A 14,955-nucleotide genomic window follows, 5' to 3' on the forward strand; every position below is an offset into this window, starting at 1 on the left:
ATGTCAAAAGCCAAATATCGGTCGGTAACGGCCGAAAATCGGCCGTTACCGACCGGTATTTAGCTACCTACATCTGGCCCTGAATGTTTATAAACCCTCAAACACATCCCTGCCTTCAAATCCAGTCTGGGACTGTTTGGCTTGCATACCTAGTCAACACAGGGTAATAAATGAAATTCCTGCTTTTGAATTAAAAATATTAACCAGTATGCGTTTGTATTGCTTGTAGATTAAATGCAGGAAACGAAAGAAATGTTTTAAAAACAACTTCCAACTCTCCCCTAACTGGTTAAATAACACTTTGGAACAATAAGGAAAAGTTAATATCATTATCTGCGAAGAATATAGATCTAAGTGAAGATTTCAAACCAAAGAAAATATGAAAATGAATCATAACATTTTGACAAGTTACAAAGATACAGTCATGGATTAATTAATGGCTTGATGGCTGTACTGCTAGATCAACTTTAACCTCAATTGTGATAAGCATTACTCATAACATCTGATAGCAGGCATATGTGGTTTGCTAAATATTATTCCTATTGTTTGCACAATCTTGTCTTTCAACCTGGAAAGCAGCAGGCTCACATCATTAAATATGCTTCTACATTTAAAAACATATTTTTAAAAAGAGTTCATCTAAAAACTGAAATTGTTCCCATACTAACTTCTATCAATCTATACCAAATATATTACTGACCTTGGGCACCATCTCCCGCAACCTGGACCTCATAATCTAGAGTGTCACCAACACCAGCTTCCTTAACTGGTTTGATAGGCCAGAGAGGAAAAAAGACTTAGTTAACAGTGTTATAATCATACCTTTCTTGTGAAAAAATCATCGATCCACATAATTACTTTAAAGGAGTGGTTATGGGAATACATGTTTAATTTAGTATTTACGATCATAAATAACTTGTATATTGATAAACAAATAAGTGAAAATTCTCTTGACTGCCCCTTGAAACTGAAACTTACCAATGGTAATAGTTCTTCATCAAGTGACTCTTACTCATTTTCCTACTCAAATTCTTCCCTACAGTGTGGGGCAAAGGGGACTTGCAGAGGATGCAGTAGTGGTATGTGGGTGGTATCAAGGAACACTACATACTTTCAATAAAAAAGTAACATATTGAGTTATACCCTTGAAAATGGAACTCTACATTGCCCTGTCATGAGACAGAAGCTTCAGTTAAAATTCTGGGTGCATCTTTAAATTTGAGCTAAACATGAACTTTACATGACTAATGGTAAGGATGTTGGAGTTGGTTTTAAATCTGAATAAGCTGACCCAAAAAAATATTGTTTCAGATAAGATGTTTCTTTTTATACCAGCTGCTTGCCCAGATTTCAACACACGTTAAGGGGAGAATAAGAAGAAGGTTCTAATGGGAGTAGGGGCTCTAAAGAAACAATGTGGGAACTAACAAACTAGACACTGACGGTTGTCTGTCTTCTGCATAAGATTGAACATTAGAATCTAAATCATATAGCTTTTAGAACCTGTAATAAGAGTGCCATATGGCAACTCTACACATCTTGTTGGGAGTTCTGCAGTCACAGTCCTCAGATAAGTAAGTAGTGAAACAAAAAGGAAAAAATTACTTGCATGAACTCCTAGTTTTTCATCTGGAAAATACCCACTAAACCTATTAAATACATTTGCCTTTGAGTAGGATCACAACCATTTAATAAGAAAGATCTTGCATGTATGACAATCTGGATTTTACCTATTTTATTTTAAAATATACCAAATGAAGTCCTAAAACATATATAACTGATGAGACAGATTTTGAAAACTGATTTGCCTGTTTTTCAAGGCAGATTAAAAAAAACAAAAAAACCCCACAAAAAGGCAGTTTAGTTTTACGCAGAAAAAACGACCTTATTGTGGTTATTCATAAAGCTAACTTACACCTGTAAGTGACATGTGTACATTTACTCTTACATTTTTATGTCACTACCCCCTGAAAATGGGTGTGGAATCAAATTTACTGGTGTACTTTCCTACAGCCAAAATGAGCAGCAGTAAGCCCAGCACCACACATGGTCAACCACTTAAGAAACTGCAACATTCTCACAAAGAAAATAATGAAGGCTGGGACTCAAAATTGAGCCTCACAGGAAATAATGTTCAATTAAATTGTTATATTTTAACTTTTTTAAATATATTTAAAGTAAATTAAATGTATTACATATACAATATGTATACATATGTAATATATATATATATATATATATATATATATATATATATATATAATATTTTATGATCACATAGTTTAATAATCTTTCTGAAAGAAAGCATGAAATTAATCTCCGTATGGTAAAGCACTGGAAACATTTAATAGGTTCATTAAACATTTTAAAAAATGGTAAAACTATGTAAATAAAGCAACTGAAATGTATATATGCATTTTTAAACATAGGAACAAGATAAAAAAGCTACAGCGATATTAATGTATTATTGAATTAAACATTAAAGTGTTTAAAGGATTTATCCAAATATAATCCCACCTAATGTAAAATGTTTATATTTATGTATTATGTATTACAAAATGTTGCGCATAGAATGTATGTAAATTAATGTAATCTTGTTTTAAAACAGGTATCATTTTTAGATTAGAAAGTGTATTAAAATATGTTATCAATAAGTAATATTTAAGTTGTATTTATATAATTTTTTAACTTTATATCACATTCAGATGCATTTTTAAAAGTTGAAATAAATGAAAGTATTTTAATATTATTTTCTATGTGGATGTAGTTAAATTGCTGCCTCCCTTATGTAGGAGGGTGTTGAGCTACCAGTGGTTGGCCAACTGTGGCCCTGGACTTACTCCAGGTCTAAACTGGAGTACATTTACTACTGTTGTGTGTCCTTTTTGTCTATATTAACTTTAGAAATGTAGTTTGAGAATAGCAACAAACGTACTCTTTTGTGTGTGGCAAGCTGTCCTTCCCTAAAAATTTCCTTAGCACACTGCAAACCCGTACTGACTCCTCTCTAAACTACTCCCATTTTTTACAATATATGACTTTTCTTCAGCCACTGCTCCTGGTCCCTCACACTTACTACTAAGCATTCAAACCTACATGTGTGAGAATCACCACATGAAAAAGTAGGAGAAGTGGAGTGGAGATTTAAACTTGTAGGTTTATGAATGGTATTTTGTAGTAAGTAGTGATACATTGGTACCACTTCATCTACTACAAAATTCAGTTTGTGAATGGGGACTACCATCTTTAAGGTCTCAGGCTGACCATACAGTAGGAAAGTAGGATCCTTCTAGCATGGTTAACCCACTTTATGCCTGGTGTCAGAGTGTTTTGGACCTAGTCTGCTGGAATCCTTCTAATCAGAACTCCAGCAACTGTGCTCTCTCCCCTAAATTGGTTCTGGTAAATACTTTTGTACAGCTGCGGCCCGTGGAGGGAGTTCGGTGGGGCAGGGAGGCGGTGCGGGGGAGGGGCAGGGTGGAGGGGGGTAAACAACGGAATATGGATAATTGCAGGTAAGTAAACAATTTAATGAATAAAACGAATTTCGTAGCGCACCCTGCATCGCGAAATGCGATGCAGCGCGCGCTACGAAATTCTTTTTCACTCCCTGGTGCCCACCGCTTCCCAGTAATCCTCACCAGTACCTCCAGGGGCACCTTCGACACACACCCCCGGTGCATCTGAGACTCACTCCGTCTCCTGGTGCACACAGTCTTCAGGCGCTGTCCACTAACGCCCGGGTCGCACCACAACACGCACACTTTGCTTCTGAGTCTCACCTCTTCTCCTGGTGCACACAAGGTACCAGCCGCTCTTCACTAACGCCCTGGCTGCACCACCACACGCTGACCCGCGTGTCGGAGACTCACTTCTTAGTGCCCAAGATGTCACGGCACTCTTCACTAGACTGCACTGCAACACGCACCCCCTGAGTGTCCCGAATCTCGGCTCTCTTCCACAATGCCCACAATCCACAGGCGCTCCAACACCTGTAGCCGCACCAAGACACGCACCCTGCACGTCATAGTCTTGATTTGCTCTGGGTGCCCACGATCACCTTAGGCACCTCTTCAGAGGTCTCAGGCTGCCAAGACACAGTCCCACCACCGCGCCACTTGAGACTTCCTGGAAACTTTTATGTTCCTGTGTTTCCGAACAGGGAGCCAGCTCACCTCGGGCCCTTGGGGTACAGGGTGCAGCACCCAGTAAAGTCCTGCTCAGGAAGATGGAGGGACACGACCAACTGCAGCGCCCCTTCAGTCTCACCTCGGTCAAGCTACAAACTGCCCACAAGCCCCAGATCACAAAAGAAGGGTCAAGTGTCTCTAGCAACTTTTCCTGAGGCAGAGGTTTTCTTCCCGATCGCGCGTGGACAGGTCAAAGCCGCCAGAGACTCGACCAGTCCACAGCGTCTTCAAAGCGCTCCCAGCACTTCTCTGAACAATACCGAGACCGTTCTCTGCAACATCATCAACGTAACCAAAGTCTTGGGGTTGTAGTTCTTCCAGTTATACCCCTCATTGTCTTTGAAATTTCCTTGTACTCAGGGGTCCCCGACCCCTCCCTAAATCTGTCTTGCGTATCTCCCGCCCAGTGTAACCGTCCTCTCTTTGATACTGGGGCCTGGACCTTTAATCACTCAGAGGGAGATGGGTCTATTGTTTTATGGCTCTGAACCAGGCCTCTTCAGCTCGCAAAGCCTCTCCTTCTTGCCGCTTCAGGTGCAGGGCAGCCTAGCGCAGTCTCCACCCCTCCCCTGGTGCATGACCTCCATCAGCCTTTCTCACCTCTCCCATATCCAGGCAGGCAATTCACATTCTGCTGAGACACACAAAAAGGTCTAAAGCACAACCTCAGCCATTTTCTCAAACAGCAGTTTCTGGACACACAGCGACAAATCTATCTACCCAAAAAGATGCGTTATGACGCTGTGAATACAGACATACCAAACTTCACTGTTCCATTTCCAATTCTTTGGAAACTAGGCTAACAATACAACACCCAGCCTCTCCATTCTGTCCTATGGGCAGGATGGCCTTTCACCAGGAAAAATGAAATGGAGTATTTTCCACTGTCAGGGCCTAGCACCCACACTGGCACAGGTCCTGCCTTTTACCTGCACTCCAGCCTGCCTAGGGGATACCCAGGACGTCCTACAGGGGTGGCCCATGTGTATGCAAAAGGGAAAGTAAGGCCTGACAAGTGGTAGCACGTGTCAGGACAACATGCTAATTTAGCATAATGCATGCAGGCCCTCCACTGAAGACCTGTGTTCCCTCTCTGCACATTTCTTTAGTACTAGCTCTGGCACACACACTGCAAATCACTTAGGGATCTTGCTAGTAAGGCAAACATACCAATCAGAGACAACCAAACACCACTACAATGTATACAGGGAACATCTGTACTTGCACAATGATTAGAAATGGCAAGTACCTACAGCATCTAACTTCACAGGAGGCAAAGGCAAAAAGTCCGGGGTAATCACGCCAAGCTATGCCAAGCTATGTCAGGTCTAACACTCCACCTCTGATAGGCTCTTCAGTCCTGATGGCAGGGTGCTTGGTAACATGTGTGAAGGTGCCTCAGCATGAGCAGGACACCCCTACAAACCCCAGAGTAGATTCTCCAGGCTTTGTAATTGCGCTCAGCCATTTTAAGACATATAGTGGACATCAGTCATTACGAGATGTCTAACTACATAATTGCTGCACTGAACCCGGTCATGGTTGGTTTCAAACATGTTGGAATCATACCCCATCACCAATTCCAGTGTTGGAAGTATGATCATATGTACTGGGGCCCCTTAGGGGACCCCCCTGTATGTCTGATAACAGCCTTTCAGGGTCTGCAAGCAAGCTAGTGATGCTGCCAACCAGAGATACAATTCTGCATTCCTGCTGCTGAGCCAAGCTTGAGCAGGGGAAGGTAGAGCAATAGGTTTCCTCTGACCACCTCCCAGACAGTACTAAGTGTATTGGGCTTGCATGTCAACACCACCAGACTGCTTTGAAAGGCACATTTGGTGTCCTCGTTGCATACTCTAGTTTGAACCAGTTCAGAAAGCCTTGGTTCCTGCTCTGGGGCGAAACTGGACATAGGACATGGGAGTACCCTTCACTCTGTCAAACCTCTCCTCTGAGACGGACCCCCGAGTTGTCCCAACCGTTTCCTTAGGGTACTTACCTGCTCCTCTGTGGGTGGGTCCTCAGATTCATTGTGGGTTCTGACTCAACCCTGAAACTACATCGCTCTTCAATCGTCTGGACACTTGGACTTCATTGGACTTTGACTGGAACCAAGACTGCACCAAGGAAGACTCCTACTGCTCCTTGTCTCGCTATTCTTAAAGTTGATGCGTCGTCTGTATATGTACTTCATCCAAGTTCTTCAACAGACCATGGAGCATCAAGGACACCCAAAGGAATCTCCCTTGGAGTGGAGGAGTCACTTCCCTGCATCAGCAAGCACTGAAACAAAACTGACCGGACTGCTGCTCCTGACGTCCCACAAACATCCTGAGACTCAACAACACAGGTGTTGGTTCTGTGGCTCCCTAGAGGCGTAACCTGTCTTCTTTGCAATTTGGAGGACAGTATCCATCGTCAGGGCTGCAGGAACCGAGCCCCTGTGCAAAGCACCGATTTGAAGTGGCCAAGGATTGTTGGCTCTGCACTCCAGAAATCTTTGGGCTACAAGAAGGTACAACCACCCGCACCACACTTCCTGAAGAACATAGTCCTCTTTGCATCTCCTGCATTGTAGGCTTCTGACTTTGGTGAGGTGCTTGAGGTCCTCTTGCAACTCCTGTGCCTTTGGCCTGTGGTTAATCCTGGAGCTCTTCGCTTGTTTCAGTGGGCTGCCCTGCTTGTTCGCGACATGCTTTGACTCTCCTGCCTTTGGAGGGTCCCTTGGAATTTGCTGGCCCCAACGTTTGCTCCTTTTCGTTCTCCACACCAGTTGCGGCCTTATTAGTGCTCCCACCAGACATGGACCACCTAGACATCGACATCCGACGTGTGACAGTTTGTGCACTGCTCCTGGTCTTCCTCACCATTGCCTGGTTCTCACAGCTGCAGCGACAAGGTCACCATTGTCTCTTCTGAACCTCTTGACATCGGTGGGCACTGTGCTTCCATGTCTCCTGGTCACCTCTCCGTAGCATAGATTCTGACCCTCTGCTTGCAGCTTCTTCACTTCCAGATTCCACCCTAGGAGTCCACCGGACTCCTTCACAGTCTTCTGCAGAGGCATCTTCTCAAAGTCTCCATTGTCATCTACGGCAAGTTCCAACACCACTTGACCCCTATGCACCTGGCTTCCCTGGTGCAGGTAACATGGTTCCTGGGGCGGTCACGGTGGGGTGGCTCTCTGACCGCCAGTCTTCCGGCAAGGGTCCTATTCTTTAAAACTGCAACCGCGACTTCTCCATTGACTTCCATTGGGCACACAGCTGTGTTTCCACTCTGCACACCGCCTCCACGGGGTTCCTGGGTACTTACCGTGGGTGGTTCCTTGTGTTCTGGCCCAAGTCAGGTTCTCCTTTGCAGTTCGCATTCCAATTTCTTTAAATATCGTTTTGTCTCCCCCTGGAAACCAGTGTATATTTCTGCTACTTACCTGATTATTTTAAAGAATTCATCTGTATTGTGTTGATACCTACGGTAGGAGATATTTCAATGTGTTAGTGAGTGTGTTGTGTAATAAATAGACTTATTTTTAATTACACAACACACTGTGTGTTTCTTTTTAATTTAACTCACGCTACTGATTAAAGTTAGTAAAACAAGCTGCATTACACTCCTTCAAGATATACCACTCTGAAAGTTTTCAATGGTTATCAAAGACCACTAAAATCACCATAACGGTTGTCTGAATTAGTGCAAAGTACATCATTTACATAAGTGTGCACAATATACTAAACCAGCCTCCTACACATACTATTGCAAGGGACACAGCTTTAGCTACTGGCTCTTACTTCACCTTGAAGGCTGGGTAAAGTATAAGGGTTGCACGTTTTTGTTGTTTGTTGATTTTCATTCTTCATGTAAGCATTTAGTGAAGATTTTGATGAAAGAGTAAGAAAATTTGATATCTTCTTAAATAGACATTCACATATATTCATGAACATTAGGAAGAAAAGAAGAAACTAGTTACTTATCTGTAACTATAGTTTGCCCGTATTAGAATCTTTCATAGATTCACATGCTTGAATCATTCCCCGTCGTCAAGATTGGAGTCCCCGGTAATATAAAAATAATTGTCTCAATAGACATAGAAACATAAGGCCTAGGCCTTTTAAACTTTTATATCGTATCTGTGTCCATTAATAATAAGGACCAAACTTAAAGCTCAAACAATCAGAACAGACCACCCTGTAGAACCTTCCTGAGAGAGAGGCTCCAGTCCCTCAGATGTTCCAAGCACAAGTGCGCATAATAGAAAAAAACTGAGATAAGTAAGTGAGCCTTCTCCGGGGAGGCGGGCAGGTCACATATGAATCTATGAAAGATTACAATATAGGAGTACTATAGTTACAGGTAACAGGTAAGTAACTTGTTTCTTACTCCAGTATTCAATCAATCAATCAGTCCATTTATAGAGCGCGCTACTCACCCGTGAGGGTCTCAAGGCGCTGGGGGGAAGGGTGTGCTGCAACTGTTCGAATAGCCAGGTCTTGAGGAGTTTCCTGAAGGTGAGATGGTCCTGGGTCAGTCGTAGGTGTGCGGGGAGGGAGTTCCATGTTTTGGCTGCCAGGTAGAAGAACGATCTTCCTCCGGTGGTGGTTTCTGCGAATCCGTGTGACGGTGGCGAGGGCGAGGCTGGCGGAGCGGAGCTGGCGGGTGGAGGTGTGGAACGAGAGGCGGCTGTTGAGGTATTCGGGGCCCATGTCATGGAGCGCTTTGTGTGCGTGGGTGATTGGAACTTTCACAGATTCACATGTTCGAATTAGAATAGTAAGTACCACATTTTCATGCCATAAATCACTACAGTTGAGGCATTCTTGAAAGCATTCATCGTATACAATTTTATATATAAGTTCATAAGCGGAAAGAGTATTCAAACCATTGAAAATGTGAGACAGTACAGGATGGTGGGAAGAAACCAAAGAAGAAGGCTCACCTTATTGAAAGAGATGTCTGAGAACCGTTTGTCCCACTGCCGCATCTTGCTTATTCCCAGCATTCAAGCAGTAGTGCTTGGTGAATGTGTGCAGCGTTTTCCATGTTGCTGCTCTACAAATGTTAGGCAGGGATACACTTGGAAACAGCGCTATAGATGTGGACATCGCTCTTGTAGAATGGGCACAAACTCTTGACGTCAGAGGATGACCCGCTTGTTGAAGACAGAATACAATTGCACTTGAAATCCATCTGGAGATGCTCTGTTTAGTGATGGAGAAACCTTTTCTAGTTGCACTGTATGCAATAAGGAGTTGATTTGACTTTCAAAATGACTTAGTCCTGTTCACCTTTTAACATCTAGACAGTCCAGAGCACACTCTGCTGCAGTTTGCGGATTTGGGAAGAATGAGTTCAGAACAATTGGTTTGTTAAGGTGGAAATCCGAAGGGACCTTTGGGATAAATTTAGGGTTTGTTCGTAGAATAACCTCGTCTTATTTAAACTGTAAGAAAGGTTCTTCAGTATTGAAAGCTAGAAGTTCTCCAACCCTTCTCGCCGAAGTAAGAGCTAGGAGAAGAGCCACCTTCCAAGGTAGAAACTTCATGTCCGTTTTATGAATAGGCTCAAACGGGTGTTTCATTAGTTGACTGAGCAGCGTATTCAGTTGCCATGTAGGAGGAGGTGACCATACTGGAGGAAACATTCTAAAAAGCCCCTTGAGAAACTGTTTTATTACTCTGCAGGACCATAAAGATGGAGCTTTAGCTGTTCTGCGGAACTGGAAATGGCAGCCAAATGGACTTTAATTGACGTGTGGGCTAAATCTGAGCGAGCCAAGAGAAGTAAATAGGGTAAGACTTCCACAAGGGGAGAATGAAGAGGAATAAGTTTAGACAATGCACACCACGTGCAGAATGTCTTCCATTTCAACTAGTAAGTCCTGTTAGTTCTATCTGCTCTTGCTTTAGCCAGTACCTGTCTGCAGTCCTGTGGGATTTTTAGGTGTTGAAATTCTTGGAACTCAGGCACCAGGCTGACAATTTCAGAGAACTGGGGTTTGGATGGCACACTTGTCTCTGGTTCATGGTCAAGAGAGACGGAATTGGTCTGAGGTGGATCAGAGACTTGATCGGCAGTAGGTGCAGTTCCGTGTGCCAGTGCTGGCGAGGCCAGGCTGGAGCTATCAGAATGACTTTCCAGGGTTCTGTCTTTATCTTTTTTAACACTTGTGGCAGGAGAGGAATGGGAGGGAAGGCGTAAGCAAATATGCCGAACCAAGCTATTGAAAAGGCATACCCCCAGGAATCCTGATGGTGATGCCAACTTGCAAAGTACCAGCATTTTGCGTTTGTTGGAGATGAGAACAGATCTATGTTTGGCTTGCCCCATTGGGAGAAAATGTTGTCTAGAGTGTGCTGTTCCAGCTCCCACTTGTGACAAGTAGTCTTTAATCAGCTCAATGTGTCCGCTATGATATTTTGTTTTCCTGGGACGTACTTCGGTCACAGATGCACTTTGTGATGAATTGCCCAACGCCAAATGAGTTGGGCTTCCTGAGAGAGCAGGAGAGATCTTGTTCCTCCCTGTTTGTTGAGGTAGTGCATTGTTGTCGTGTTGTCCGTCCTGATAAGTACCTACGTGTCTTGTATTTTTGGCAGAAATGCTTGAAGCGCTAGTTGAACTGCTTGCAACTCAAGAAGATTGATATGAAGATGCTTGGGGGAAGGCGGCAATCTTCCGCTGACTTGCAAGTCTTGTAGGAAAGCACCCCAGCCCTCTAGCGATGCATCCATTGTAATCACATCAGGAACAGCCTGTGATAGAAATGGAAGACCTCGCCATAATTGGTGAGGTTGTGTCCACCAGTTCCAATGGGAGGAGTGATTCGGATCAGTTCGTCGCAAGAACCCTCTATTTGTACCCATGTTCGTTTAAAGCTTCCTGAAGAGGACGTATCTAGAGACGATAATGAGGTATGAGGGGGATACAAGAAGACATCATCCCTAGGAGGGATTTGAAAAGGCGTACTGAAATTGACTTTCTTTTTTGGACCCTGCTTGCCAAGCATCTTATCCTCTGTTGTCTCTCCAGAGTAGGATAGGCCTTGTTTTCCATGGTGTCCAGGGTAGCCCCCAGAAACACCAGTTGGCGGGATGGTTGTAAAATCGACTTTTAAAATCGACTTTTAAAGTGAGGCCCAAGTTCTTGAAAAGTTGTTGATAGGCTATTGTGGATGCTTTTGCTGCTTCGTATATGGGGGCTTTTAGAAGCCAAGCGTCTAGTAAGGGAAAATTTGATGAAGTGCCTTAGAAATGCTGCGACTGGAGCCAAACATTTTGTGAAAATGCGGGGAGCTGATTTTAGTCCGAAGGGTAAGACGCGGAATTGGAAGTGACTGCCGGCCCCTGTAAATCTTAGAAACTTTTTGTGCTTTTGGCGTATGGGCATATGAAAATATGCATCCTAGAGATCCAGCGACGCAATGTAATCATTTCTGGTGAGGAGGTGAAGCACATCCTGAATAGAAATCATACGGAACAATTGTTTTTTTGATGAATTTTTTAAATTCAGCAAATCTAAGATCGGTCTCCAGTTTTTTAGTTTCTTCCGTATCAAGAAAAGCCGGGAGTAAAACCCCTTCCTTTTCTGTTTGAAAGGAACTCTTTCTATCGCTCCTTTTTGTAACATGTTGGTAACTTCCATCTTTAAGAGGTGTAGGTGCCTCTGGAAGCGAGGCTGAGGAGGGTTTGTTGGAGGGCTCTCTATCAATTCCAATGAGTGGCCGAATTGGATAAGGTTTAGGACCCATCGGTCCGAAGTTATGCCCCGCCACTGCTGTAAATAACATAATATTTTGCCTCCCGCAGGGGATGAAGTTAGTGGGATAGAGGCCGACAGCTGGGTGAGGTCATTGTCGTCGACGAGACGTCCTGGTTTTCCTCTAAAAGAAGCCTCGTTGTAGGCTACCGCAGGTGGCTGGCGGCTGGTATACTGGGGTCTGTATTGTTGAGCGGTCGTAGGATATGTTGAATAACGGGAATGTTGGTATCCTGATCTGTAAGACTGGTAACCTCTTCCTCATGAGCTATGAAAAATATTCTTTTTGCACTGCAAAGTCCCCAGAGACTTAGCCGTATCAGTGTCTTTCTTAATAGTCTGCCAGGCTTCGTCAACGTGGCTACCAAATAATTCTTCCTGATTGTAAGATAGATCAAGAATTTTTGTTTGTATTTCAGGCCGGAATGTGGTGGCTTTGAGCAAGCCTTGACGCCTCAAGATGGCCGCTCCAGCTAGTTGCCTGAACCCAGTAGAAGCTGCATCCATAGCACAATATATCACTTCAGAGGCAGTCCGTTCGCCCTCAAGAAGAATTTTCTTAGTTTCCTCCTTGTCATCTGGTGGAAGTTTATCCAAAATTGGTGACAAGTCCGACCACATCGGCCTATTACAATGGCCCTGCAAAGCCAAAGAGTACGCTGCTAGGACCATTATAGCTGACATCGTTGAAAAACGGTTGCCGATGTTGTCAAGCTTTCTGCCTTCTTTGTCCGGAGAAGCCGTCAGGAGAGCTGAAGGATTTTTAGAGCTCCACTGCGCTGCTTGCGAGATTACTGAATCTGCTTTTAGATGGCCAATTAAGCAAGCTGGAGCATCATCCGGAGCTTTATATTTTTGTCTAGTCTCTGCAACACAGGTGTAACAGTTGCTGGATTTTGCATTATTCTTAGCCCCTCCTTCCATATGTAATCTATAATAGGCAAAGATCTTACTGTTTTTCTATAAGGCTCTTTAAAATCATACAGAAAACAGTCTTGATTATGCATGGGCAACGGTAAATCAAAGCGCTTAGCCACTCTCTCCTGAAGGTTGTGGAAGTCCCCAATGTCTTCCGGAGGTGAATCCGCTTGTGGGGAAGATGGAGATGCCGTAGTGGGGATCATGTAGGAATTCCATTCATCCTGATGAATCTCTCCTTCCTCTCTCTCAACTTCCACATCAGAGGATGTTAATTGTTCGATAGGAGGAGCTTGAGTAGGAAGCTGGACCCTAGGAGACTGTTGGAGAACAGGAGAACGGACCTGTATCTGTGGAATAACAGGCGGAGAAGGCAGAGTAGGTGAAGTCTGTTGGATATTCTTCTCGGGCGGAAATCTCCTTTTATCGTCCGCCAGTATAAATTGCAGGTCTGTCATAAGACTTGACGGGAGGTACATCATCTTCTGTTGGTGATGGTCATGTTGCTGTTGCGGATGGTAATATTGACGTCCATAACCATAATCTTCATCAGACTCCTCTTGATATTTGACATGAAGATCAGACGGGCTCAAGGCTGCCACGAAGAGGCTATCTTCGTCAAACTCTTCGTCCTCATGATCCTCTTCTTCTAAGAAATGTGATGGCAAAAGAACTTGCACCTGACTAGGTGAGGTTACAGCTGGTGTTAACTGCAATTTTGAAATATTATGTTTTTCCTTCCTCGTCGACGAGCCCGTCGTCAAATGCATCACCGCCAGAATCATCTTCATTGACGGAATTGTCATCGTCGATGGAAAACTGCCAACGACAGGGATCTTCGGCGATTGTAAGGCGGGCGACACTTCCGTTGTGGACGCTGCTTCTCTCGTGGATGTCGTTGTCGACGAGGTCTCTGTCGACGAGATCGTCGATGGGAGTGGTGTCATTGACACCTTGGTCGTCGTCGGAAGTTGACCCCTCGATGACGATGAAGATTTCGACGACATGATTTGCTTCGTCGACGATAGAGGTACGTTACCCATCGACGATGATGACATCGATGCTGCAGAAACAGTCACAGTGTTGATTGAAAACACTGTCGTTGTTACTGGAATTACCTCATGTGATGATCTTCTCGTCGATGGTGGTGTCCTCGACGGGCTGCTCAACTGCGGAGCTAAGGTAGGTTTTTTGAAGGTATGCTCCAATTTCATAGGTGGCGTTGGAGGTTCTGAAACTGGTTTCTTGATCTTTAGAGCCTTCTTTTCTTCATGAGAGGTTTTGCTGGCAGATCCAGTGTGTTTTTGAGAGGATTTTTTGTACACCCTTTTAGGTGGCTGCTACGACCAGCCCGCAGGGTCATCTAAAGGTTGTGTCTGAGGTGCTCTTGAGGAGGATTTAGACGATGTATCACTCTCCTCATCAAAGACCACATTATCTCTATTTTTTAGCCTCTGAAGCCACAAGAGAAGCTTTCCTTCTTGGTCTTTAAGAGTCTTGGTAGAAAAGGTACAACAACTTGCACTCCTTTGGTTTGTGGTCAGGGTACAAACAGTATAAGCAGTCCTTATGCTTGTCATCTATATGCAGCATTTTCTTCCTGCAAGTTCCACAGGCTCTGAATAAACCCTTTTTAGGTGCCTCTGACATGGTGGACGTCAGTTTGAATCACCTTCAAATAATTCCAATGAGTTGGTAGTAAGTTGAAAGGGTGAAAAATACTCCAAATCTTAAGAGAAAACTGAGCAGAGCTCAGTGGAGCCTCCTTTAGCACGACATGTGGTAGAAAATCTGAGAGACTAGAGCCTCTCTCAGGAACGTTTTACAGGGTGGTCTCTTCTGATTGGTTGAGTTTTAAGTTTGGTCATTTTTATTAAAAGACAGAGATACGTTATAAAAGATTTTAAGGCCTAGGCCTTATGTTTCTATGTCTATTGAGACAATTATTTTTATAATACCGGGGGACTCCCATCTCGACAACGGGGAATGATTCAAGCATTTGAATCTATGAAAGTTCCAATACTGGAGTAAAGCTCAATCTCAATCAGGGTACACATTAAGAGAGAGCTCTATTGTATATACTGATGATCAT

The 14,955-nt window shown here is 43.8% G+C and overlaps 1 protein-coding gene across 3 annotated transcripts in view; it reads right to left on the bottom strand.

Moving 5' to 3' along the window:
* MAPT (microtubule associated protein tau) overlaps positions 1–14,955 on the bottom strand; it is a 1,132,093-nt gene that overhangs the window by 689,402 nt on the left and 427,736 nt on the right. For all 3 annotated transcript variants that reach the window (XM_078645042.1, XM_078645040.1, XM_078645041.1), the window contains exon 5: positions 701–766. In XM_078645042.1, the coding sequence (XP_078501168.1) occupies positions 701–766 (66 nt within the window). The remainder of the gene's footprint in view (positions 1–700; positions 767–14,955) is intronic.

This window comes from Lissotriton helveticus, chromosome 5_1 (assembly GCF_964261635.1).
Source record: "Lissotriton helveticus chromosome 5_1, aLisHel1.1, whole genome shotgun sequence".
NCBI classification, from domain to species: Eukaryota; Metazoa; Chordata; class Amphibia; order Caudata; family Salamandridae; genus Lissotriton; species Lissotriton helveticus.